Source organism: Martes martes (assembly GCF_963455335.1).
Source record: "Martes martes genome assembly, chromosome: 9".
NCBI lineage: Eukaryota > Metazoa > Chordata > Mammalia > Carnivora > Mustelidae > Martes > Martes martes.
This window is the reverse complement of record NC_137896.1, coordinates 74,452,233-74,476,017: the sequence shown is the minus strand read 5'-3', so window position 1 is coordinate 74,476,017 and position 23,785 is coordinate 74,452,233. Positions and strand designations below refer to the sequence as shown.

Sequence of the window (23,785 nt, the reverse complement as noted above, 5' to 3'; positions counted from 1 at the left end):
CCTCCTTGTCTCTACTTGGGAGAAATACAGATGTCAGGCCCCAGACCAGACCTACTGAGTCAGATGCTGCATTTAACAAGAGTCCCAGGTGGCTGGTATGCACATTTAAATTTGAAGAGAGATAATCACATGTCAGAAATGTTAGAATATGAACCAAGAGGCCTGTCCTCTAGTCTTCCTCCTGCCACTGTGTGACTTGGACACATTTCTTAAGTTGCCTCGGTTTCACTTTCCACATGAGTAAAAAGAGGACCATTTAATTGGAAGGATGACCTTCAAAGTCCATTGCCCATGCATGTTCCACTGTGCAATTCAGAAGGCATAAGACATCCTGAGGGGGATGCCATTGACACTTGAGGTCTCTGACTTCCTCCTAGCTTTACTTGGGGCCACAAAGGTCATACTCCACCCAGGGAGGCTTCATATCATGCCATTATACTCAAAACCAAAAGGGAGTGGCTCTGGACAGCTGCCTCTGCATGTCTGAGCAAACTACAAGGACATCACCAATTGAGAAATGCAAAGCATTCTTCCCCTTAATTCCCAATTCATTCAGTCTGCTCAGTTGGTATGGTTAGGTCCAAGATTTGCCAAACTTTCATCAGTGATTGACTAAAACTGATGGTAAGAAAAATCTTTGTGTGGTGAAGTTCTAGAGGAAATGAGCTGATATTGTAGAATATTCCCTCAAGCATCTTACAAAGTATTATATTTCTGTTTTTGAGTTTGCAGGATTTTTACCCTCTTACCTTATCTTTAAAATTATTACCAAAGTAGTGACCTGTAAGTTTTTCAACTCCGTGTCCCTGCTCTTGTCTGATTCAACAGATATTGATGAATGCAGAACGTCAAGCTACCTGTGTCAGTATCAGTGTGTCAATGAACCTGGGAAATTCTCATGTATGTGCCCCCAGGGATACCAAGTGGTGAGAAGTAGAACCTGTCAGGGTGAGTTTATTGTTTTCGTATCTGTTAAGTGTTCATTTTTAACCAGAAAAAGCAGGGAGAAACTTACAAGATTCTCTACCAGAGACTTTCATTTTTTTCTCTCTTGAATAAAATCTGAGCTCTTTTTTCCTTTGTTCATAATGCAATATGCACATCTCATAAAAAGGGAATTATTCAGTTAACACTGACTTTTTAAAAGATTTATTTATTTATTTGAGAGAGAGAGAGAGAGAAAGAGAGAGCGCAAGCACGAGAAGGGGCAGGGTCAGAGGGAAAAGCAGACTCCCTGCGGAGCAGGGAGCCCTATGCAGGACTTGATCCCAGGACTCCAGGATCATGACCCAAGCCGAAGGCAGTCGCTTAAACAACTAAGCCACCAGGCACCCCAACACTGACTTCATAAAACTTAAAGTAATTGTTTTTCTTTCTTAAGGTACAAAAAATTTTAATAAAATATTGATACCTCTTCTATATAGCCTACATAATCTCTATCATACACATCTTCTAATCACCTGACCAAAAAGATTAAATTATTAAAATATTTCACCATCAGTTTGAGTCTAGAGAATAAAATTAATATGTGGGTTAGGCAAACCTCAAACCAGTCTCATATCCTCTAAAACACCAAGATTATAAACTGGGTAGTAATTTAGGTGCTGAGAAAATCAGCCTTGTGTGTAGTTAAATGTGCTTGAATTCTTCACCAAAAAACTATTGATCCAAAAATAGCTAATATCCTAGGGTCCAGTTTTAAAATAAACATTCAGGTGGTCTTCATACCTACATACCTCCAATGTTACATGTAGTTTCAAATTTTTTTTAACAGGGAAAATTCTGCTCAGATAAAATCAAAAGTATAGTTAATCCTAGAAAAGCTAGAATAGACACTTACATTTACATAAAGCAGTGAAAGAGTGGAGAAAATGACTGAACTTGAAGACAGAACTTTTTTTTTTTTTTTTTAGTCCTAGCTATACCACCTTCTATCTGTATAATCTTGAACAAATTATCAAACATCTCTAAGCCTCAGCTTTCTCATTTGGAAAAGGGAGTTGTGAGCATGAAATGAGATAACATACATAAACATTATTCATAAACTATAAAGCCTTATAATCCAAGATGTTTTCATAAAATTTACTTAGCAACACAAGTGATTAGTAGCAAATCTGCCCTCGAAAGTCCCCTTTAATCAGAACTGAGAAAAGACATAACAAGGGTAGTAAAATCCTTTAAGAAAGGGAAAAATCAAGGAAAGGAGACACTAGGGATTCTCAGTATATATCATGATTTTACAGGAGAATATTAACTCAGAGGAACACCCAGGACCTGGGATTTTATAGTATGCATACATATGATCATTCAACTAGACTCTAATCACTAAGTATGAGCATAATCAGGATGCCATTCATTGCACAATGAACACCTTTATACCCCTTTCCAGGCTTCTAGAGACTCTAATGCTAATTGTGGAAAAACATTGCATTCCAGTGATTTTATTTTCTGAGCCTGAAATCTTTAAAATGAATATTACATGGAGGAAAATGTTAGCCAATGGGATATTTTAACCCATTTCCCTGGAGTCCTTCAAATAAATGTCTTTGTGTTTCTGATCATAAGTGGATTTGGTACTCAGCAAAAGACAGAAGTAAATTAACATACAGTGGAATCTTACCTGCCTACTCTATGTGTATGGAAACGTATCCATTACAATTAAAGGAGTAAAATGCGCTGGAATTGCAAATAAGGGATTCATGAGTGTTATACCTTGAAGATATTCAGCTCCAGAATGTTTAGTTAAGCCAAAACATTTTTATGAGAGAGACTTAACATTCTTTTAAGGTACAAAGCAATTGGTTTTCTCCACTAAAATTATCTCTTCCCAAACTCATTCATAGACTAAAGTAAAACCAAAAGGCTTATTTTGAGGATGAAATAACTGTTCTCATTTCCACAACCTTGCAAAAATGAAAACTCTGTGTGTTTGGGTGGAAGGAGGGCACAGAGAAGGATACAGAGAAACAGAGACAGAGAATATACATACACATAGACACACATTCATAAAATATTTTAATACTATTGATAATTCCTGAAAAACATTCCAGAAGGATTAAGATATTGATTATGCCAGGCTCTAAATTAATGGAAGTAATCAATGAAATTATTACATAATGTTTCCTTTTGCCATTCTTGGTCTCTATATAACAAACCAGTCTTAGTTTAACTTGTAGCTAACAGCATCTTTATTTTTCAGAGAAGTGAAGAATATTGAAAGGACAAGTCAATTACAAGTTCTTCTAAGGATCTAAATTCTTTCTTTAGCCATAGCCAGTCCAAAAGAAGACACTTTGTATAACTGACCCTTGGAAACTCTTGGAAATTTTCCAATCTCCCCTTAGGTTCCAGATAGCTTTGGCCAGTTTGGAAACTAAAAGAATTTTTTTTTCTTCTGAAGAAAAGGCATGGAATTATTTTCATTTAGAAGATGTACTACCTTACAGTGGAAAGATGCCTGTTACTACATGTATGAACTTGAGCCACTTACTTAACCCTTATTTGTTTTTCCTCCATGTCAAGAAGAGATAATATCTCTCTCACCTATGTCTACATGATTTGTGTGAAGAGCAACTTAGTTCATTTTATATTTCTTAAAAGTCAGGTACCCCTGAGTGCATTAGTGCTAGGTGATAAGGGGATGTAAAGATGAATACCATAGTCCTGCCCTAAAGGGGTTTATAAGCTAATAAGAGGGTTAAGACAAACATGCAGATTTCAATAATACAAAGAAGAGAGCAATAAAGGCCCCCCAAAAAAGAACATGGGGTATGAGAATTCTGATAGGAAAAACAGATTTAACCCCAGCAGCTAGCCCATCCCTGGCTTGCAGCAGGAATTTGGTAAATCACTTATGAAATGAGTAAATTAATGAATGAAAGTGTCTGATTAACTGATGCGGAAAGATTCAGAAAAGCCTTATAATGGATAAAATTTAAATCATTATTTAAATGTAAAGGGAGGTAGACATAGCCAGGGATGTGAATATTAATATAGTTTACATTGTTGCTGTTGTAATAGTAAATATAATGGCTCTCTAGTGGAAGTGTTCTCTCAGATGTCATCTGGAGGCTCCTAATTCCCAAGTCCCAAACCAGTCTGTGTCCAGCCTGGCCTTCTCATAGACCTTTTTTTCTGGGACTCTCTCCCTTTCTGGCTTCCTCGTACTGCCTTTTCCTGGCTTGCCTCTAACCACAGCCCCTTCTTTAATTCACCTTCTTCCACACTGTCTCTAAATAGCTATGCCACCCAAGGCGGAACAGGGGGATGGGGGATCTGGGATAAGTTTAATGTGCTTTTAGACGTGAGATTGAGTAGGACCTGAGTTCATTGCATTTAATTGAGGACAGATGTAGCTGAGTCATTCCAGGCAGATTTGTGTGTATGTGTCATTTTATGATCTTTTTTATCAAGCACCTATTGTTCATCTGTTGAATTCAAAGCCAAACATTAGCCATTGACCAAGCTTATATAAAAGTGAAAGAGGACAATTCTTGCCCTTGGGGAGATTGTAATTTAGTTAAGAATATAGATATGGCAATAGTTAATTATAAGATAAAATGGACTTAAATAAGAGATGGATAAGTGCACTGACCGATTAGAATAAATTCTGCCTGGAGGGTTAGAAGGCTGGGGAAGGAAGAGGCATCTCAATTTGGCCTTGAAGTATGCTGGTTAGATGAGATTTTTATCATTAGGGTGGGGAGGGCCTTCTCACTGGGAAAGCAGCAAGCAAAACCAAAGGAGAGGGCATTTGACTGACTCAGGAGCTTCCCAGAAAGGTAAAGCCTAGAGGTGTGGTTTTGGTAAGCAAGGCCTGCGGGTGGAGACTTGATGCTCTGGGACTGGATTACACTGCCCAAGGGAAGCACAGCACAGGAAGTGAAGCTACGAAGTATTATACAATTTTCTCACATCAGTAAATTCTTTAATTTTATGTGTTTACAGACATAAATGAGTGTGAGACCACAAATGAATGTCGGGAAGATGAAATGTGTTGGAATTACCATGGCGGCTTCCGTTGTTACCCACGAAATCCTTGTCAAGATCCCTATGTTCTAACATCAGAGAAGTAAGAAAAATCAGAGCTTTTGAAAATGAGAAGTTTCTGGTCTTACCACGCTAAACTGGGAAATACTTTTGTTTTTCTCTGCAGCCGATGTGTTTGCCCAGTCTCAAGTGCGGTGTGCCGAGAACTTCCCCAGTCTATAGTCTACAAGTACATGAGCATCCGATCGGATAGGTCTGTGCCATCAGACATCTTCCAGATACAGGCCACAACCATTTATGCCAACACCATCAATACTTTTCGGATTAAATCTGGAAATGAAAATGGAGAGTTCTACCTAAGAGTGAGTAGTACCCTGAGGGCAGCCGTAGCTGTTGGGATAGGTGCAAGTTTGCTGTGGTTTGGCAGTATTCACTTGGAAGGAAAGCTAACATTTAAGAAGTTTGTGTAAGGTCTTCCTGTGTGCATTATCTCACTGGATCCTCCTGGTAACACTGTCAGATAGATACTAATATTTCTTCTCCATTTTTGCAGAACAGTGAGACACATATTCAGTAGCTTCTCTAAAGTTACTCAGATACCAAGTTGAAGACTCTAATGGAGTTGTGTGTGACCAGCAGAACACAAGCCTATATACACATATACACACACTCCAAATAGATGCCACAAATCAGTTATAGTTCTTTAATTGTACATAGAAAAAATAATGCCTGGAGAGCTTTTCAAAAACCATAATTCCTTGTTGTTACATCTGCAAGATGATTTACATTCACACCAAAACCGAAACCTAGAAGCCCCTGAGCAATGACCCCAACCCCCGGCGCCAAATGTGCCAATAGTTGCAGCCTTCTTGCAAACTTCAGGCAGACAATGTGAGGTCACCTTTGAGTTTTCCATTTCTTTCATTGCCTATATGAAATCTTTCTCTCAATTCTGCCATTTCTTTCTTCATGGTTATCTTTGCTTCCCCTTGCCCCTGCCTCTCTTCCTTTAAACTGGCTCTTGTACCCCCTCATCCCTCTAAGGGCTTCCAAGCAGATCTCCCTGACTCCAGTGCCTCAGCCTTCCAGGCCCCAGGCAACATCTCAGCAAGGTCATTTTAGGTGAAAATTCCGACATATTTTAAATAGGGCTCACCACTTCATGTGCAAATGATGGCACCCCACCAAGCAGTTTGCAGGGTTCCGGTAACTGTTTCACGCTAAGGATGTTATTCATCAAGTTACAATTTTCTCAAAACTCCTTTGGGCACTCTTCATTTTTAATCAAATTTTAAAGTCAATATTTCATTTTAAGAACATGAAAAATAAATTGGGAAATTCATCCTTGTGGTAAAGTTTACAGATTTTTAATGTTTACATGTTTATCCCATTCTTTGATATATTAAGTTCCCTTCCAACTCCAGAATTATGTGATTCTGCTTCTTTGCCAGTAAATTAGAAATGATTAATTTCTCATGACCAACTTCTGAAGAGGAAAATCCAACCCAAAATTTATTACTGTTCTTTTTTTCTAATAGCTAAGAATAAACTTCTTTAGCATTTGATGCTTTAAATTTGAGATATACTAGATATTTGTAAGAAGTTTACTCTAAATGAATTTCATGCAGTTCAGATAATACCAGTTTAATAATTCTAGCCCAAACAAATAACATTATTTGTAACCCAGAGCAATAAAATAGGTTCATCTCAAAATCTTTTTAAAAAATAGTTTACCACTTTGAACTTTTAGCTATTATTTAAGAAAATAAAATTACTAGCATAATCAACAAACAGTTAAGCAAAGTTCCAGCATGTTATTTTCCTTGCAATAAACATAGCACTTTGAAAAGTTTTATGATTCATATCAGTGCATTTATCGACTAGATATTTTCAAATATAAATTCTCACAGTGTTCTTCTCACATAAAATCTTTTTTTTTCCATGAACAATATAAAACTTTGGCCATTTTGCTAATCCCAGAGTTAAATATTAAGTTATTTGAAATAAAAAGTCATTTTAAGATTATTTCTTATCACATAATTGAAGAAGTAGTTGGGTTAAATCCTACAAAATTTTTCTACTGAAAATCCACTTGTGTAGAGAGTATTTGATGCATTAAAATCAATCATCAGACCTTAATTAAGCTCCTACTGTATGCTCAGTCCCATGCCAGGTGCATGTAATACATATTGCCTTACTTTAAAGAGCTTTATATATTACATGTGGCAAAAGTTAACATCTATGGGGGGAGAAAGGGAGCAATTTTGTGTTTGTTTAATTCCGTGGTCTGAGACATCAAAGAACTAATGTTGGCTGGAAGAGTTAAAGAATGTTTCTTGATGGTCATGATACTGGACCTGATCTTTGAAGGATCTACAGAATATAGGATTTTATTTATATTCCTTTTAGGAGAATACTGAGAAACCCTTCTTCCTTAGAAAAGAGGACATAGTGTAAAGAAGTAGTACATAAAACTGAAGGTAGAATACCATTCTCCCCATCCGTACCACCCGGTATCTACACCTTATTGAGCCTATTTTCTTGTATGGTCTACAGTGTGGGTATAATGAAAGCAGACTTTACCTGTGTGTTCACTCTTCTATAGTCAGCACAAGGGATATACCTGGCACAGAGCAGTTGTTCAAAAAATATTTTTAAATGAATGAATTAATTCAACTAGTGCCTTCAAGGTATTACTATTACCTTCAAGGGTAAAGCACCATGCTGGGTCCTAGAGATACAACAGTGAATAAAAACCAAGCCAGTCCCTGCCCCAGTGGAGCTCATGGCCAAGACACTGAGCAAGTGCTCTCAAGTATGCTGCATATTACAATTGCTGCAAGTGCTCATGAGTGCCCACCCAGTCAACCGCTAAGAAGATAGAAGTGGTCGGGAAGCCTCTGAAAGAAGTGGACTTAAGCTGAAGACTGGCAGTTGAAGACTAGCAAATGGAAGGAGTAAAAAGAAGTCCTGTTGGTCTGAAACTCCCAAGTACTGCCAGTGGAGTCGCTTGAGAGGATTCTGGAGAGATGAGCAGGGTGCAGATCACAGGATACCTTAAAGATCATATTAAGGTTTCAGGTAGAGGAATGGCTGTCAGATTGTCATGTTAAAAAATGATGCCTGGCTACACTGCAGAGCCTGGATTGGAGTGAGACAAGAATAGAAATGAAGAGACCAGTTAGTAGTTCAAGAGAATGGGGTACTACGGCAGTAACAGTGAGTCCAAAAACAGTGGAGAGATTTATGAAGATATAGGAAGAACTCCATGACTTGGTGAATCATTGGCTATCATGAGGTGGAGGAAGAGGAGGCAGCAAAGATAGCACCAAAGCAACATAAGTTTCTGTTGTGAGCAACAGTAAATGATTATGGAGCCATTTATTAAGATAGGGAAGAAGGAGCAAGTATAGAGAGGAAGGTGAGTTCAGTCTGGACATCCTTTCAGCTTGGACCCTTCTTTTAAGTAGGTGACCTCACCTCCTACTCTTCTGAAACAACTGAGGCCAAGAGACATGAATTACCTGAACTTTCCACTCATCCCCTACAAATTTAGGTTCATGTGTCCTCCTTCGTACATTCTCCCTTGAGTTTTCCAAAGATGAGGTTTCACTTCTGTCAATCAAGGCCAATTCACCCCCTATATGCTTGCATCCATCTCCTCTAAAATTTTGTTCCATCAAACTCCCATCTACCTCCTACGTATTCAACTTGCCTCCCTGTAGATGTTGCCCTCTCTCTCCTCTCCCTTCCCATACAAGTTTCCTAAAACACGGCCTATAAACACAGTCTTTGGATTCTTACTTCCTAGTCACCCTTCAATCTTCTGTTCCCATTACCCTACTGAAGTTGCTCTGAAAAAAGCCACCAATAACATCCATACTGCCAACTCCAGAGGGCATTTTTCAGTTCCAGTCTCCTTCAGCCTTACTACTCTTTTGGATGCTGCTGGCCATTCATCTGTTTCCCACTTCATCATCTGTTTCTTCTCAGCTTCCCTCAATGGCTTCTTCTTTGCCCACTCCTTAAATAGTGGCTTCTCCTAGTTCCAGTCTTACCACATATAAGTTTTCTCCCCTGGTTTAAATGTCCACCCATTGGACATTAACTGTTAAATCCTAACCCACTGTCTGTACCCCTGCTTTCCTCTGGCATTCAGATTCACACATCTGCCTGCCTGCTCCTCCAATTTACCTACTCTCCAGCACCCATTGCATTCTTCATCAAAATGAAACTGCATAGAGTTTCTGCTGAACATACTTCTTTATAAAACTTCCAATTATATTTGGTGACTTTCCTCAGACATTAAAAAGTCTCCCCTCAATGCTTCAAGGTTCCTCCTCTTTTTCCCTGTATTTTTCACCTTTGTGTGTCTTCTTTATGTATACCCTACATAACGTCATGTATCTTAGCATTTGCTATGTTCTATTGAAATTAACTATTTACATGTCTCTTTGGCTACTAGAATGTAAACAAATGCATAATGCTAAGAAGTGAAAGGTAGTAACTTTCTTTACTTGTTCAAAAAAATTATCAGATTTTCACCTGAACTACAGTCTTTATAAAGGCTGGTACTACTCAGTAAAAGTGAAGAGAAACATTAACAGAGAGGGATGAACAGAAAACACAGAACTATCAAGAAAGCAGATCCCAGTAACATGGAACTAATGACTATGTGTGGGCAAGGGGCAAAGAACCAAGAAAGGTCAAAACCAAGAAGGAATTAGGTAGTGACTTTTATCCTACCCTCAAAATTCTTCCCCTAATTCTTATAGGACTAGGTATACTCACAAATAATAGAAACTTCAATTCAAGAAAAATTATTCTCTCCCTCCCTCTTTTTTCTTTTATTTTAGCAAACAAGTCCTGTAAGTGCAATGCTTGTGCTGGTGAAGTCACTATCAGGACCAAGAGAATATATCGTGGACCTGGAGATGCTAACCGTGAACAGTATAGGAACCTTCCGCACAAGCTCAGTGTTAAGATTGACAATAATAGTGGGGCCATTTTCATTTTAGTCTTTTCAAAGAGTCCACTATAGGCATTTAAATCAGCCAAAGAATATTGATACCATAAAGCACTATTTTATTTATAGACGTATCTAGTACATCTACATCTATATGCTGTACACTCACCAGTAATTCAAACAATTACACCATGGTATAAAGTGGGCATTTAATCTGTAAAGATTCAAAGTTTGTCTTTATTACTGTATATAAATTAGACATTAATCCACTAAACTGGTCTTCAAGAGAGCTAAGCATACCCTATCCAATGAAACTTGGATTCTTTTCTGTCAAAGTGGGACAAAGCAATGATTATCTTCTGTGGTGTGTAAGGAAACTTACCACAGCTCCACTGACAGTCTCATAACGAGGCAACCATCATAACACTGAACAGCATGCAAGTTCAAGAATGAATTTTTTAACTGCTTTGTAAGAAAATGGAAAAAGTCAATAAAGATATATTTCTTTAGAAAATGAGGATCTACCATATTTGTGTTGTTTTTATTTTCATTATCAGTCTAAAACACAGTTGTTTATTACTTAGTAATAAACAATTATTGTATATTTGCTGGTTTCTGTTGAATATTTTAAATTTTGTCAGAAATTTTTTATTATGAATGTGAACAAAAAAGTAAGCAAAAGTCCCAAAGTGAATAAGTTATCCATAGAACAATTATTATACTGAGACATCACAGAGGGATAAGAAAACAAATTATTTTAAAACTATATTGGAGCTGACCTAAAGAAGCAAATTCAATGTATTTGTCAGTTCAAGCTGCTGTAATAAAATACTATAGACTGGGTGACTCATAAATGACAGAAATTTATTTCTTACAGCCTAGAGGCTGGAAGTCTAAGATCAAAGTTCCAGCATGGTCACGTTCTGATGAGAGCTGTCCTCTGGGTTGCAGACTTGTATATTCACATGGTAGAAAGAGAGTGAAAGGGTTCTCTTGAAGTCCCTTTTGTAAGAGTACTAATCTCATTGATGAGGGCTCCACCCTTATGACCTAATTATACCTCTCAAAGGCCTCAACTTGTAATGCTATCACATTGGAAGGTAGGATTTCAGCATTTGGGGAGGACAAAAAGTTCAGTCTATAACACTCAGTAAATATAAGTACATCCCTGAGTTCAGGTCTTCCACAAGATGTAGAGCAAAATGAAGAATAGGTATTGTATTGAGGAAACTTTAGCTTCTGAATAAAATTAAAACTCTAGAGATTCACTTATAACTAAAATTCTCATCCTTATATGTGAGGCTCACAGAGGAAGAAAATGAGGACAGTTCTTACTCTTAGCATCCAGAGTGACCGTGAACTAAAGCAAACCGCCCTCCCTCTGAATTCAAAGGAAAGGTTTTATGTATTATTTGTTTAAAGTGTAACTGCTTCACTTTGATGTATCATATTTTTAAATAAAAATAAATATTCTTTTAGAGGATCACTCTATCTTTGGAGGTTTTTTTAAGTGTAACCAGTAACAGTCAATATAATTTTGTCTGGGAAAAAAATTAATTATGGCTGCTAGAACAAGAAGGACCATTTGGTTTTTTTCTAATAGATAATCTAGGAGATAAGGGGGGGAGGAGGAAAGACTGCTAAAATCATGCCACAAGAAGGGTGCAGCCAATTTTCTCTTACATCCGGTTTCAAAACACATATGAGTAACCTCTGACACCCAGGCAAGCTTAGCCCTGAAACAGGTGTTTCTCAAAGTGTTGACTAAATGTGCAGTAGTTGTCAAAAAGTAAGTTCACCAAGAAATCAAGAAACAAAACACAAACTTCTTATGTGAACAGGGGATGGGCTTCTGTTAAAGGGGCATAGAAACAGAGATGAGAGAACAGGTCTGGCCAAGAGCCATACAAAGAAGCAGAATGAACAGCAGCCTCAACACAAGCAGGGCTGGTTAGGGCGTTCCCGTCACTCTGTCCACATGAGTACTTGCAGTCCAGATAAATTAAGGCTTGATCTAAACTTTTCTGTTTTTAATCAGTCTATTGATTTTTCTACAGATAGACACAGTTCTCAAATCAGTGATGGGAATGGAGAGAGTTTAAAAAGAAAGTCTAAGGCCTCTTCTAACTTTCACTTTTAAGTAAGAAGACAGTTTCTTATCTATAACTCTGCAAAGGATTACAGAAGAAGAAACAGAAATTTCTATGAAATATTTATATATAAGCCCTGGCCCTCCACCCCCACCTCTAAGCATACGTATAATATTGTAGAATTACATATTACTATTATATAATTATATCCTATATATTATAGAATAATATATTTGATGTTATATGTTATGTAAATATATAAATATATAAATTATTTCTGTTATGTAATTAATATATAAAACATGTTATATAAGAATTTTTAAACTGCATTTTTATAATAATAATAAAATAATTAGATAGATAGATAGATACAGAAATCATTAACTGCAGGGGCACCTGTGTGGGGCAGTCGGTTAAGCATCCAACTCTTGGTTTCAGCTCAGGTCATGATCTCAGTCCCATGTTGTGAGATTCATTCCCATGTTGGGCTCCATGCTCAGCGTGGAGTCTGTTTAAGACTGTCTCTCCCTCTCCCTCTGCCCCTCCTCCCTCTCTAAAATAAATAAAGAAATCATAAAAAGGAAAGAAACTAAAAGAAAGCATTAACTATAGGCAAAATGGCTGCACTTTCATCCCAAAGCCTAGCCCTATTCACAAATCATAGACAGATGGGAAGGGTTGATACAGTGAAATGTCACTGATGCGATTCCCTTATTAATTGTAAAGTACACAAAACAATTCATTTAAAAGTGTACAATTAAGTGTCATTTAGTATATTACAATGTTATGCAAATATCAACACTATTTAGTCCCATACCCATTATACACCCCATATTCATTAACAGTAACATCTCATTCCCAACCCACAAAGTGGCAGGAGTTACCACTAATCTAGTCTCTGTCTTTGAATTTGTCTTTCTGGACATTTCATATAAATAGAGTCATACAATAGGTACCCTTTTGTGGCTTTTTCACTTAGCATGATATTTTCAAGTTTCAGCCATATTGTAGCATGTATTAGTACTTCATCCCTTTTTATGACTAAATAATATTCCATAGTGTAGACATACCACATTTTATCCTTTTGATGCTGGCAGGCCAGGTCCAAGGAGCCAGAATGGGGTCCCACAGGACAAGCCAAGAGGGTCCTTGCAGTGAGCCAGCAGGGAGTGAGAGCAGAGTTTACTGAAAACATAGAGAGAGCGGATACAGATGGAGTGTCTGGGACACTCAGAAAGGAAAGGAGGGAGTCTGGTCTTTGCTTGGGGTTTGGAGGTTTTTGTTGAGGATTTTGGTTTGGTGAATGTGTCCTCTTAGGCATCCAGAAACCAGTTAGAACAAAGACAAGGACTTAGATGTTATTCCTTGGAAGCAGGGGGTCATGGCGTCAAGATGTCTAGCTCCAATCGTGGTTTAGAATATGCTTATGATGGCTTTGGTCCTTCTTTAGATGTTCTCTATTCTAAAGGAATCGTTAATTCCTTATTCCTTACATAGAGGACATACACTATTTGCATTCTAAGGCATGTGTAAAGTGGGGACACAGGTCCTAGCATGAATAAAACCAGGAAAAGAAGCAAAAAGCAGATTTTTATGGAGTCCTTCAGTTTCCCTGTCTCACACTCATCAGCTGATGAACATAAGCTGATATGTTCTTTCCACCTGTAATTCCTTTTTGTCTTAGCTACAAAAAGGAAACTGATTCTTAGATGACTCATCCACTAATTTCACAACCTAAATCACCCATTTTTAGTTTCATTTTTAACTAAAAAAAAAAAAAAAAAAAAACTAGCTACTGAAAAAAAATTATTTTTCATTCACAGAAGCAAAATCCTGGAAAGAGATTTGGAAAGCTAACACATGATTTCCCTTACAGGTACAACCATCCTCAGTAAACAGAAAAATCTCCTGTTCTCTTTTTAATGTAATTTGAAATTCAAAATAAAGTAAACATCTTCACTAAAAACAAACCAAAGCAGTAAGACAAAGACCTGCTTTGTTTTCGAACTACACATGACTCCCTCCTCCCCTTCTCAATGAGAATCACTGATTTAAACCAGCTCTCATAGATGGGAATTACAAGACAAATACATCCCAGAATCATTATTATTCAGAGGCAAACATTTATTGAGCAACTTCTATAGTAATCCTTTCCAACATTTAAGAGTGTGATGTATTATAAAAGAACCAGTTCTAACATTAACCACTTGTAAGACTTAGCTTTCTTTATCCATAAAATACTGAGATATTGAAAGAAGGAGCTTTTCCAGTTTAAACAACTGTAACTAATGCCTACCCCTGGGCTGCACTGACAGATAAGTTACCTCAATTTGCCAAATTTTTTAAAGCATCTGAGCACTCCTTGTGTGCAGTGGCTATTGGGAGCACTGGACATTGGTAGAAGAAAAAATTCATAGTGCCTTCCCCAAAATAGATCTTCACATTGTGGGTTCATTATTGGGGCCAAGGACCAATTTAGCTATAATTGGTTTTTTTACTTTTTAAAAAAAAGATTTTATTTATTTATTTGAGAGAGAGTGAGAGAGAGCATGAGAGAGGAGAAGGTCAGAGATAGAAGCAGACTCCCCATGGAGTTAGGAGCCCTATGTGGGACTCCATCCCAGGACTCTGGGATCATGACCTGAGCCAAAGGCAGTTACTTAACCAATTGAGCGACCCAGGCGACCTAGCCATAAATTTTTAAATTACAATTCAAAATGATTTTTTTGCTATTCAATCTGTTAAATTATGCATGTTTTTGCTCCTTTTCACTGATACCGAAATAGAAATACTCATGTTAAATTAAAAGTCATTTTGCCTTGTTTCACTAGTGAAAAAAGTCCAGCCATGGGTTCCCATACTTCCAAACATGCTTCCAGGGAAATATGTATATTCTTAGGAAGTTTCAGTAATAAGGACACAACTGATCATTTCCATCACTTCACCATTCTGTTAACCATTCCTGGGCTCAGAGACTTCTATACTCTAGAACTGGACAGTTCCATTCTGACAGTGATTAGGAAAGGCCTCTTGGTTATTAAGACTGCCCCCCCCCCAAAATAAGTTCCCTTCAGCTGCAAAATTTCCCTCTTAACTGGTTTCTTTAATAACTTGCTATCTCCACTCCCTCTAAACATAAAACCTTGGGCACCTGGGTGGCTCAGTGGGTTAAAGCCTCTGCCTTTAGCTCAGGTCATGATCCCAGGGTCCTGGGATCGAGTCCCACATCGGGCTCTCTGCTCAGCAGGGAGCCTGTTTCCCCTCTCTCTCTGCCTGCCTCTCTGCCTACTTGTGATCTCCGTCTGTCAAATAAAGAAAGAAATAAATAAATCTTTAAACATAAAACCTCTTATTACGTGCACTTCTTTTTAATAACAATAACAATAATAGGATTCTAAATTCAAATGCCACCTAGTCAGGTCATTTTATTTTTAAGACTTGCTCAAGGTCACAGTTTGTTAGGCAACAGTGCTGTGCCTAGAATGCAGGTCTTCTGATTTAGATTAAGTTCTTTTCATTGGCCATACTCCAAATTTCAACACCAACAAGCAATTGCTTTCTTTCCTGCAAAGCATCCACCCCAAATCGTGGACCAGCTTTGCTGATTGCTGTGACCAGTTGTCACCACTGCTGTTACGTGCAATTGTGTTGAAATAATACAGATGCCAACCTGATTCTCATTTACTTTCTTAAACTTTAGCTGATTTGTTCTCTTTAAAAACTCCAGAGAGGCAGAAGTCATCGTGTTACACGAAATACTCCTAAACTCTAGAAATTCAAAGTCAAGGACCATTCATGTAGACCTTACTATACTGGAGAGGACAGCAATTCCCAAAAGAAAAAGTCTATTACTACAGATCCAGATGTAGCTCTCTGCATGGGGGAGCTTTGAGAGCAACAGTGGTGAAGAGGGAATGAGGCTAACACTCTCCCGGTTCAGAAGCTGGGCCAAAACACTTACAGAGTCCTTCCTTCCATAGGACTAGTATAAAGTTAGGGGCTATTGTGTAGATTATTGCCATTCCTTGACATTGGTTAATATTCATTAGGGGATTTTTTTTTTCACCGTTTAAAGTAAGCACTTTATTGACAAATAGCTAGGGATTCTGTTTGTGGATTTCCCATTATCTGGTTCTCTGACCTTGATCAAGCTATTTAATCAATCTCTGTGGCCTTCAGTTACCTCACCTGAGAAGTGGGCATGGGTTGTGATGAATGTACTCTAAGGTGCCTTCTAACATTAGGTGATTTTTGAAGGAACAAAAAATGAATATCATCACCCAGAGTAAGATAAGATGCCTCATTTTATTAACAACTCAGTCTTCAGTGGGGCTTTTAGTTCGTTCACACTGTGTTTAAATAAAAATGGCAAAAACAAGTAGGGCTTTTAAAATTGTAATTTAATGAAACAAGATGGGACCGGGAGGGAGACAAACCATAAGAGACTCTTAATGCCACAAAACAAACTGAGCGGGGCAGGGGTTATGGACATTGGGGAGGGTATGTGCTATAGTGAGTGCTGTGAAGTGTGTAACCTGGCGATTCACAGACCTGTACCCCTGGGGCTAATAATACATTATATGTTTATAAAAAAATAAAAAATAAATTTAAAAAATAATAAATAAAATTGTAATTTAAAAATAAAAATATTGAAGGGTAGAAATCAGTTGGAAACCAATCCCCATATCGAATAAATAAAGTCATCTCTACCACTTTGCCTCTACAAGGGAGATGTTTTAGTGAAGCCAAATGATGGAAATAGGAAGATTGTTCAGTATCCTAAGACCACCTGAACATAGCCCAGTGGGATTATTATTTTTGGGAAGCTTCACAAATACAAGTTTATTGTTGAATCCTGTTTCCATGACTCCAATATGTTGCTTATGTTTTGAATAGCCGTTTATGCTTCTAACTTTCTAACTCTTCTTTTAAAATATAGAACAGCTGCTGGTCTGCTCATATGGTATGTATAAGAAGCCCACAAGGGACAAAACCTTCCATTAATACGTCGAATTATTTTTAACAGACTTATATTTCTATCCCGAATCATCATCTCAGAGAGATGGCACATTTCCATCCTCCCAGCTGGGGGGAGCACCTGCAAAATACAAACCCAAACTGTGACACATCTGGTACCAAAAAAACCAATCTTGTTTCATCTGGCCAGCAGACTAAAATATCAAGATCGTTGAACAGAAACAAGGCTAAAAGTTAACTGCCTCTTGTATGTAGTCAACACAGATGTCTAGTTAAGCTGTTTATATTGTAAGCGCATGTGTATGTTAATGGAGCACAGACCCCTTTAATAAGCCAGAGTCAGAATACAAATGCAAGAGAAGTTTAAAGACCTGAATGCAAGAATTCAGTTCTTTTTTATCTTCCCATAGAAACTAAATTAGTTTCTGCAGAATCTCAGCATTATTTTTAAACAGATGCATATAACACAAATAAATAATTTTGTTGCATTTTCTTGGTATCTCCAAATTGTTTATTTCCTTTAAAAACTGTATTCACGTTTTTGTATTTTAATATTTAGATCACATTTCTCTCTTTGAGTGGTAAATTACTTGCCTGTGACTTAAAATAAACCAGGTGTCTTGGTTTGTGTTGCCCCCAAAGCAGAACCTGACATAAGAATTGAGTGTGGATAGTTTGAGAGGTTAACTCAGAAAGAACAGGCAAGGAAGTGGGGAAAATGAGTCAGGGAAAGGAGAGATGCCAATAAATGAGTTAATGAGTAAATCACTACTATAGACAACTGGTACACATTTCCCCTAGGGAGCCTCTGAGAAATCTTGTGGAACTTACCACAAAAGCATCCCACCAGAAGCTGCCTAGCTGCTTAGGCTGGGCCATTTATCTACTAACTTCCAACTCTGTTGTGGGGGGTGCCCCAGCGGCACTAACACCACACCCACTTATAACTGCCTGCAGAATGATTCTGTCAGTGAGCTAGAAATTTCAAATGCAGCCCCAGTAAACTCAAGTGACTGAAAGGAATTGGAGGAGGCATGAAAATCTGCTGACTGAGGTCAGCTCATTGCATGATGAGTCTGACACCTGAAGCATGCATAACTGACCGGATGGCTTCAAATCACATGAACCTCTTTCCTGACTTTTTTTTTTTTGTTGATTCTCCATCTTTTTTTTTCTTTCTTTCTTACTCTATCTTTCTCTTCTTCTACTCTAGTTTTCCTCTCCAAGAATCACCTACCTCACAAGTTAGGGACCAACCACATCCAAGACACATGGTTCTGAAATAGACACAAAGACACATAAGATGTTATGTAAAGTGGTATCATATGGTTAACACCATGAGCCTGTGAGATTCCAAAGCACATCACAAGTCCGATTACAAACTACTGTATAAAAGTGGTTGCCCTTCAGGGCTTTGGGTTAAGCATCTGCCCCGAGCTCAGGTCATGATCCCAGGGTCCTGGGATCGAGCCCCTCATCGGGCTCCCTGCTCAGCAGAGAGCCTGCTTCTCCCTCTCCCTCTGACTGCTGTTCCCCTGCTTGTGCTCTCTCTCTCTCTTTGTCAAATAAATAAATAAAATCTTAAAAAAAAAAACAAAAACAAAAAACTGGTTGCCCTTCAAAGGTGAACTTTCAGAGAAGCTAATGAAGCTAAATCTTTAAGACCTTTCCCATACACTAGTCTCTTCCAAGGTCCTGAATGGACCTAGCAATGTGTTCACATGGTCATGTTTTTGTAAAATTTGCAAGAGTAATACATTTTAGTCGAATTGATTAGGACTGCTCTTTCTGCTTAGCCTCTGCCTGCTTCCTGCCTGCCCCTCCTCCTTTATCACATCATATTTCTTTTCATGGTGGATGGCACTAGAGTGGTCACAAGCATTTTTGGGACTCTAACCTGGGAAAATTAAGTTAGGAGGGTGCATTTTGTTTGAGTTTAGTGGGATATATATATATATATATATATATTCACAGTCACTTCTATATATGGTTAATTTCAGTTCCTGTCTGATTCTAGAAATATTCCTACTACCCTCTGTGTTGACAGCATGCACAAAGTTTCAAGGCCTCTCCAATGATCCTATCACAATACAATGTGTCCTAACATCTTAGCATCCAGAACCAGTGTAGGTCGTAGAAGAAAAACAAGTTTTGATAAACTGGAAGAGGGCCAGAACTGATGCAGGTTAGAAAGCTATGCCAGGAGCCCGAGAAAAGATGTGTTTGCTTGGATAAAGTGTTGGTGGAGAGCATGAAGAGAAGGTAACAAATTCAATACACATAGGAGACAATGAATTCAATAATGGCTTGGACATAGACAGTGAGAGAGCTAGGTTTCTGGCTCCCATAAGCTGATAGGCAGGCAATTGTTTACAAGCAGAGATTCAGAAATCTAAACTCCTTTCATTTTGGGGCTCTGTCATCTTCAAATGTCTTCCAAGGTCACTGTGCTCATCTACATCAAAAGATAGATCAATGATGGATGGAATGTGAGAACTTTTTATGGGACAGGCCTGGAAGTGGATTCCATCACCATGCTCATTTTCCTTTGGAAAGCTGGGAAATAGAGTCTGGCTGTGTCCAGGAAGATAAGAAAATGGGTTTGGTCACTAGCTAGCAGTTTCTGCCTCAGTGGGGAAGCTAGCAAATGAGTATATTCTTTATTCTAGGAATTGGGGTGTTCCACTGGAAAAGAGAATAATTTTCTTTTCATCCTTTTTGGGGGGGTATAGAGCATGCTAATGGGGGTGCAGAGAGGAGGACCACAGAGAGAAAAGAAGAGAGAATCTTAAGCAGGCTCCATGCTTAGCGTGGAGCAGGGCTCAATCGCATGACCCTGAGATCATGTCCTGAGCTGAGGTCAAGAGTCAGATTCTTAACCAACTGAACCACCCAGGCACCCACTGAGAATCATTTTCTCTCAGATTTATTTTTAGCTTTACTTGGAGCTTCATTTATTTTTTTCTGTATCCCTTCTCTATTTTTGTTTCTTTTTTAAAAATTTCTAACAGTTTTATTGATATAATTTATATATCATACAAGTCATCTGTTAAAAGTATACAATTCACTAGCTTTTAGTATATTCACAGATATGTGCAACCATCATCACAGTCAATTTTACATTTTCACCTGCTCATATAGAAACCTTGTATCCTTTAGCTATCATCTTCCTACCCTCTGCTCTATCCCTATCCCCAGCTCTAAATGATCACTAATCTACTTTCTATATCTATTAATTTCCCTATTTTGGGCATTTAATATGAATGGAATTACATAATTTTTCAAGATTCATGCCTGTTGTAGCATATGGCAGTTTTCCATCCCTTTTTATGGCCGCATAATATTCCATCCTCTGGCTACACTCCATTCTGTTTATCCATTCTTCAGCTGATGGACTTTTGGGTTGTTTCCACTTTTTGGTTATTATGAATAATGCTGCTATAAACATTTGTGTACAAGTTTTTGTGTAGGCATATATTTTTATGTCTCCTGGATATAGTGTCTCTAATGCTCCGAGTATTCCTGTGACCTGTTATTACTATCCCCCACTTTTTTTTGAAAAAGAGAGAGACAGCATGAGCAGGGGAAGATGCAGAGGGAGAGAGAGAGAGAGAGAGAGAGAATCCCAAACAGGCTCAATGCCCAGCACAGGTATCGATCCACAACCCTGAGAACATGACCTGAGCAGAAACCAAGAGTCAGACACTTAGACTGAGCCACCCAGGCATCCCTGTTATCTTCTTTTGCACAAGTGGAAACAGGATTGTGAGGTGAGGTTACTTGTGCAAAGTCTCACGACCTGTATAAGGCAGAGCCAGGCCATAAACCTGGGCAGGCTGATTCAAATTTGCCATGCTACTTCTCTCTAGGTCAGCTCTTCTCAGATGGTTTCTAAACTTTCCTTTTAAGGATATCTAAGAAATTGTACAGAAGTAATAATTACCATTTAAATATGCTCACACACACACACCCCCAGACATTGACCTGTCATCTCCCTAGAATGTTCACATATTTCCTAAAGTGCATCCAGAAAATATAATTCTCACAAATGTAATAGCCTGCATGGAATTAGCACCACTTCCATATTTTACATCATTTTTTGAGTCACATTTTCTTGCTTTGTCCCAAATTACACTTACCTTTCTTTTTTTCTCTTCAAATTTTTAAATTCTAGTTATTATCCTTCAAATACACAGTGTAGGTAGTTGTTTGGAATGGCAAAGACCATCCCCAGAACATCCATTAACTTAATCGTCTTGAGGTAGATCTCTACCCCCTTAAATTTTCTTTGGAATGAAATCAATATTGCATGTTAGTTCCTTCCATCCCACACTTCCCCTAGGTTAAAATTGAATTCTTTGAGATCAAGATTTTTGTGTGTGTGGCTTTAATATGAGCTTCACATGCCCTTGCATAAGTCCAACAATAGTTTGTTGACTCATTTTAACCTCTTTTGAGAGTCATCTTCAAAGTGTACCTGTCCTTGACAATGAAAAAGACCTCCCTATTGTCCTTTTACACAGTCCTTAGCATGCAGCTAAAAGGCTTTCAGATAGAGGAGTTGACCAGATGAAGGAGACAAAGTAAGCTCTTGTTCCTGAGTGACTTTGCTAAAGTTTCCCTTTTCTCTCTTAGAATGGTACATTTCTATACAAGATGATGGACATTTTGACAGATGCAATGTGCTTTGAACTGTTGTGTCTAATAATTCTTTTGTCTTGGGTTTTCCTAGCAGAGTGGTATATCTTACGATGCTGATAGGCATATTGTTTGCTTTTCATTTAATGTGGTGAAGCTTGCCTTCTTACTTTCCCTCCACCTTGCTCTTTAGGCCTTTTGCATGTATATCATTAACCTAGGTGGGAAGGCAGGTACTGGTGTAGGAAACTCTCCCTTAACCTCCCCCACCCTTATTTCCCCCTCAAAATTCTCTGTCCCCTTTCTGTAGTGTACTTCTTATGTTCAGGGGTAAGTAGAATCCTCATTTCCACATTTCTATTTATTTATTTTTAAAGAGGGCAAGCCACCTTTTCAATACTTGTTTATTCATTCAATAAATATGTAAGTGTTGGGGCGCCTGGGTGGCTCAGTGGGTTAAAGCCTCTGCCTTTGGCTCAGGTCATGATCTCAGGGTCGTGGGATCGAACCCCGAGTCAGGCTGTCTGCTCAGCAGGAATCCTGCTTCCCCCTCTCTCTCTGCCTGCCTCTCTGCCTACTTATGATCTCTCTCTCTCTGTGTCAAATTAATAAATTAAATCTTTTTTTAAAAAAGACATACGGAAAAAAAAAAAAAAGACATACGGAGCAGGGGATGTTTATGATATAGTGTTAAGCAGAAAATAGGAGATACTGTCTCAATCACATAAATATATGTATGGGAAGAAAAAAGTACCAAAATGTTAACTATGCTTATTTCTGGGATAGGATTGAAACAACATTGTATTCTCCTCTCTCTGCTTTCCTATATCTGTAATTTATCACCTTTTTTACAATGAGTTTCATGTCAAATTAAGAAGTTCTTTCTCACTTCTAAAATCCTGATGCCTGGGTGGCTCAGTCGGTTAAGCCTCTGCTTTCCCTTCAGGTCATGATCCCAAGGTTCTGGGGTCAAGTCCTATAAGGAGCTCTTTGCTCAGCTGGGAGCCTGCTTCTCTCTCTGCCTGTCACTCCCCCTACTTGTGCTCTCTATCTCTCTATGGATCTCCCTCCCTCTCTCTCTCTGACAAATAAATAAATAAGATCTTTTTTTTAAAAAAAAAGAGTTCTTTTTTAAAAATTCAAAGCAAACTCAAGGAAGCCATAGGAGACTTGGGAATGTGATAGATAATTACAGCCAGGCATTAAACTAAAGCTAGAGGCTGAGTCCCAAACCTGGGAGTGGGTTACCAGAATCTTCCGTATGAGTGCCTGTTGAGTAGCATTTTGGGTGCTCGCTTCGGCAGCACATATACTAAAATTGGAGTAGTATTTTGGTATAGAGTTCACCAGTCCCATTAACTGATAACTTCAACATCTTAGTGTCCTATATGGAGCCCATGGGATGGGTCCATCAATGTTGATCTGGTAGGACAAAGCCAAAAAACAGATCTCAGGACAGAGAGTCAGGCCTGGATGGATGAGGTAGCACAACAAAGCCAAACTTTCTGGAACTGGAGTACCAGGGGAAAAGTCCAAACTTTAGCTACCACATCCACAGAGGTAAGAGGTGCCAGACATCAGATAAGTAGATGAAAGAGGCAGAAGCTGCCAGAGCAGTTTGGATTCAAGTATTTTAAGTGAGGTTTGGTAGCAAGGATTCAGGTGTTGGTCAGTTCACATTAATCTCCTAAAATGGGATTTAGTCTAGTACCTCAGTTAAAAATCTAAGGCATATCTTTTAAACATCTTCAAGGTATACCTTAGTGTCAGCAAATCTATGTTAGCCTTTTCCAAGAAAAGCATTTTTTTTAATGCCTAGGTTATCTAAATAGTAATAAGGAGAGCTAACATTTACTAAGTACCTATTATACGCCATACTCTGTGGTCTAATGCTGTGCTAGACATTTGATGTGCTTTACAAATATTAGCTCATTTTGTGATATGGACATTTTCATCCCATTTGAAAGAGGAAGCAATTGAGCCTCAGAGAAATAAGAAACAGATGCCACACAAGTAGAAAGTGGTAGAGCAAGGTCTATAACCCAGATAAGTTTGACTCCAAAGCCTGCAGTCCTTACCACCTCATTACTAATCAGTGGCTAATTCTGTATGGCCATTTGTATTT

General features: G+C 38.2%; 1 protein-coding gene and 1 long non-coding RNA gene across 3 annotated transcripts in view; one reads left to right on the top strand and one right to left on the bottom strand.

Annotated features, from left to right (window-relative positions):
* Nucleotides 1-11,444, top strand: part of EFEMP1 (EGF containing fibulin extracellular matrix protein 1) — a 58,746-nt gene extending 47,302 nt beyond the window's left edge. The window contains exons 8-11 of the mRNA XM_080813016.1: nt 829-948; nt 4,948-5,071; nt 5,156-5,351; nt 9,846-11,444. Coding sequence (XP_080669142.1) covers nt 829-948; nt 4,948-5,071; nt 5,156-5,351; nt 9,846-10,007 — 602 coding nt within the window. The 3' untranslated portion in view covers nt 10,008-11,444. The remainder of the gene's footprint in view (nt 1-828; nt 949-4,947; nt 5,072-5,155; nt 5,352-9,845) is intronic.
* Nucleotides 1-23,785, bottom strand: part of LOC308348729 — a 297,221-nt gene that overhangs the window by 108,717 nt on the left and 164,719 nt on the right. Inside the window, exon 6 of one of the 2 annotated variants that reach the window (XR_013967381.1) lies at nt 4,903-5,319. The exons of the other annotated variant lie outside the window; for it this stretch is intronic. This is a non-coding gene — a long non-coding RNA (uncharacterized lncRNA). Of the gene's footprint in view, nt 1-4,902; nt 5,320-23,785 lie in introns of those variants that run through there. 2 annotated transcript variants of the gene reach the window in all.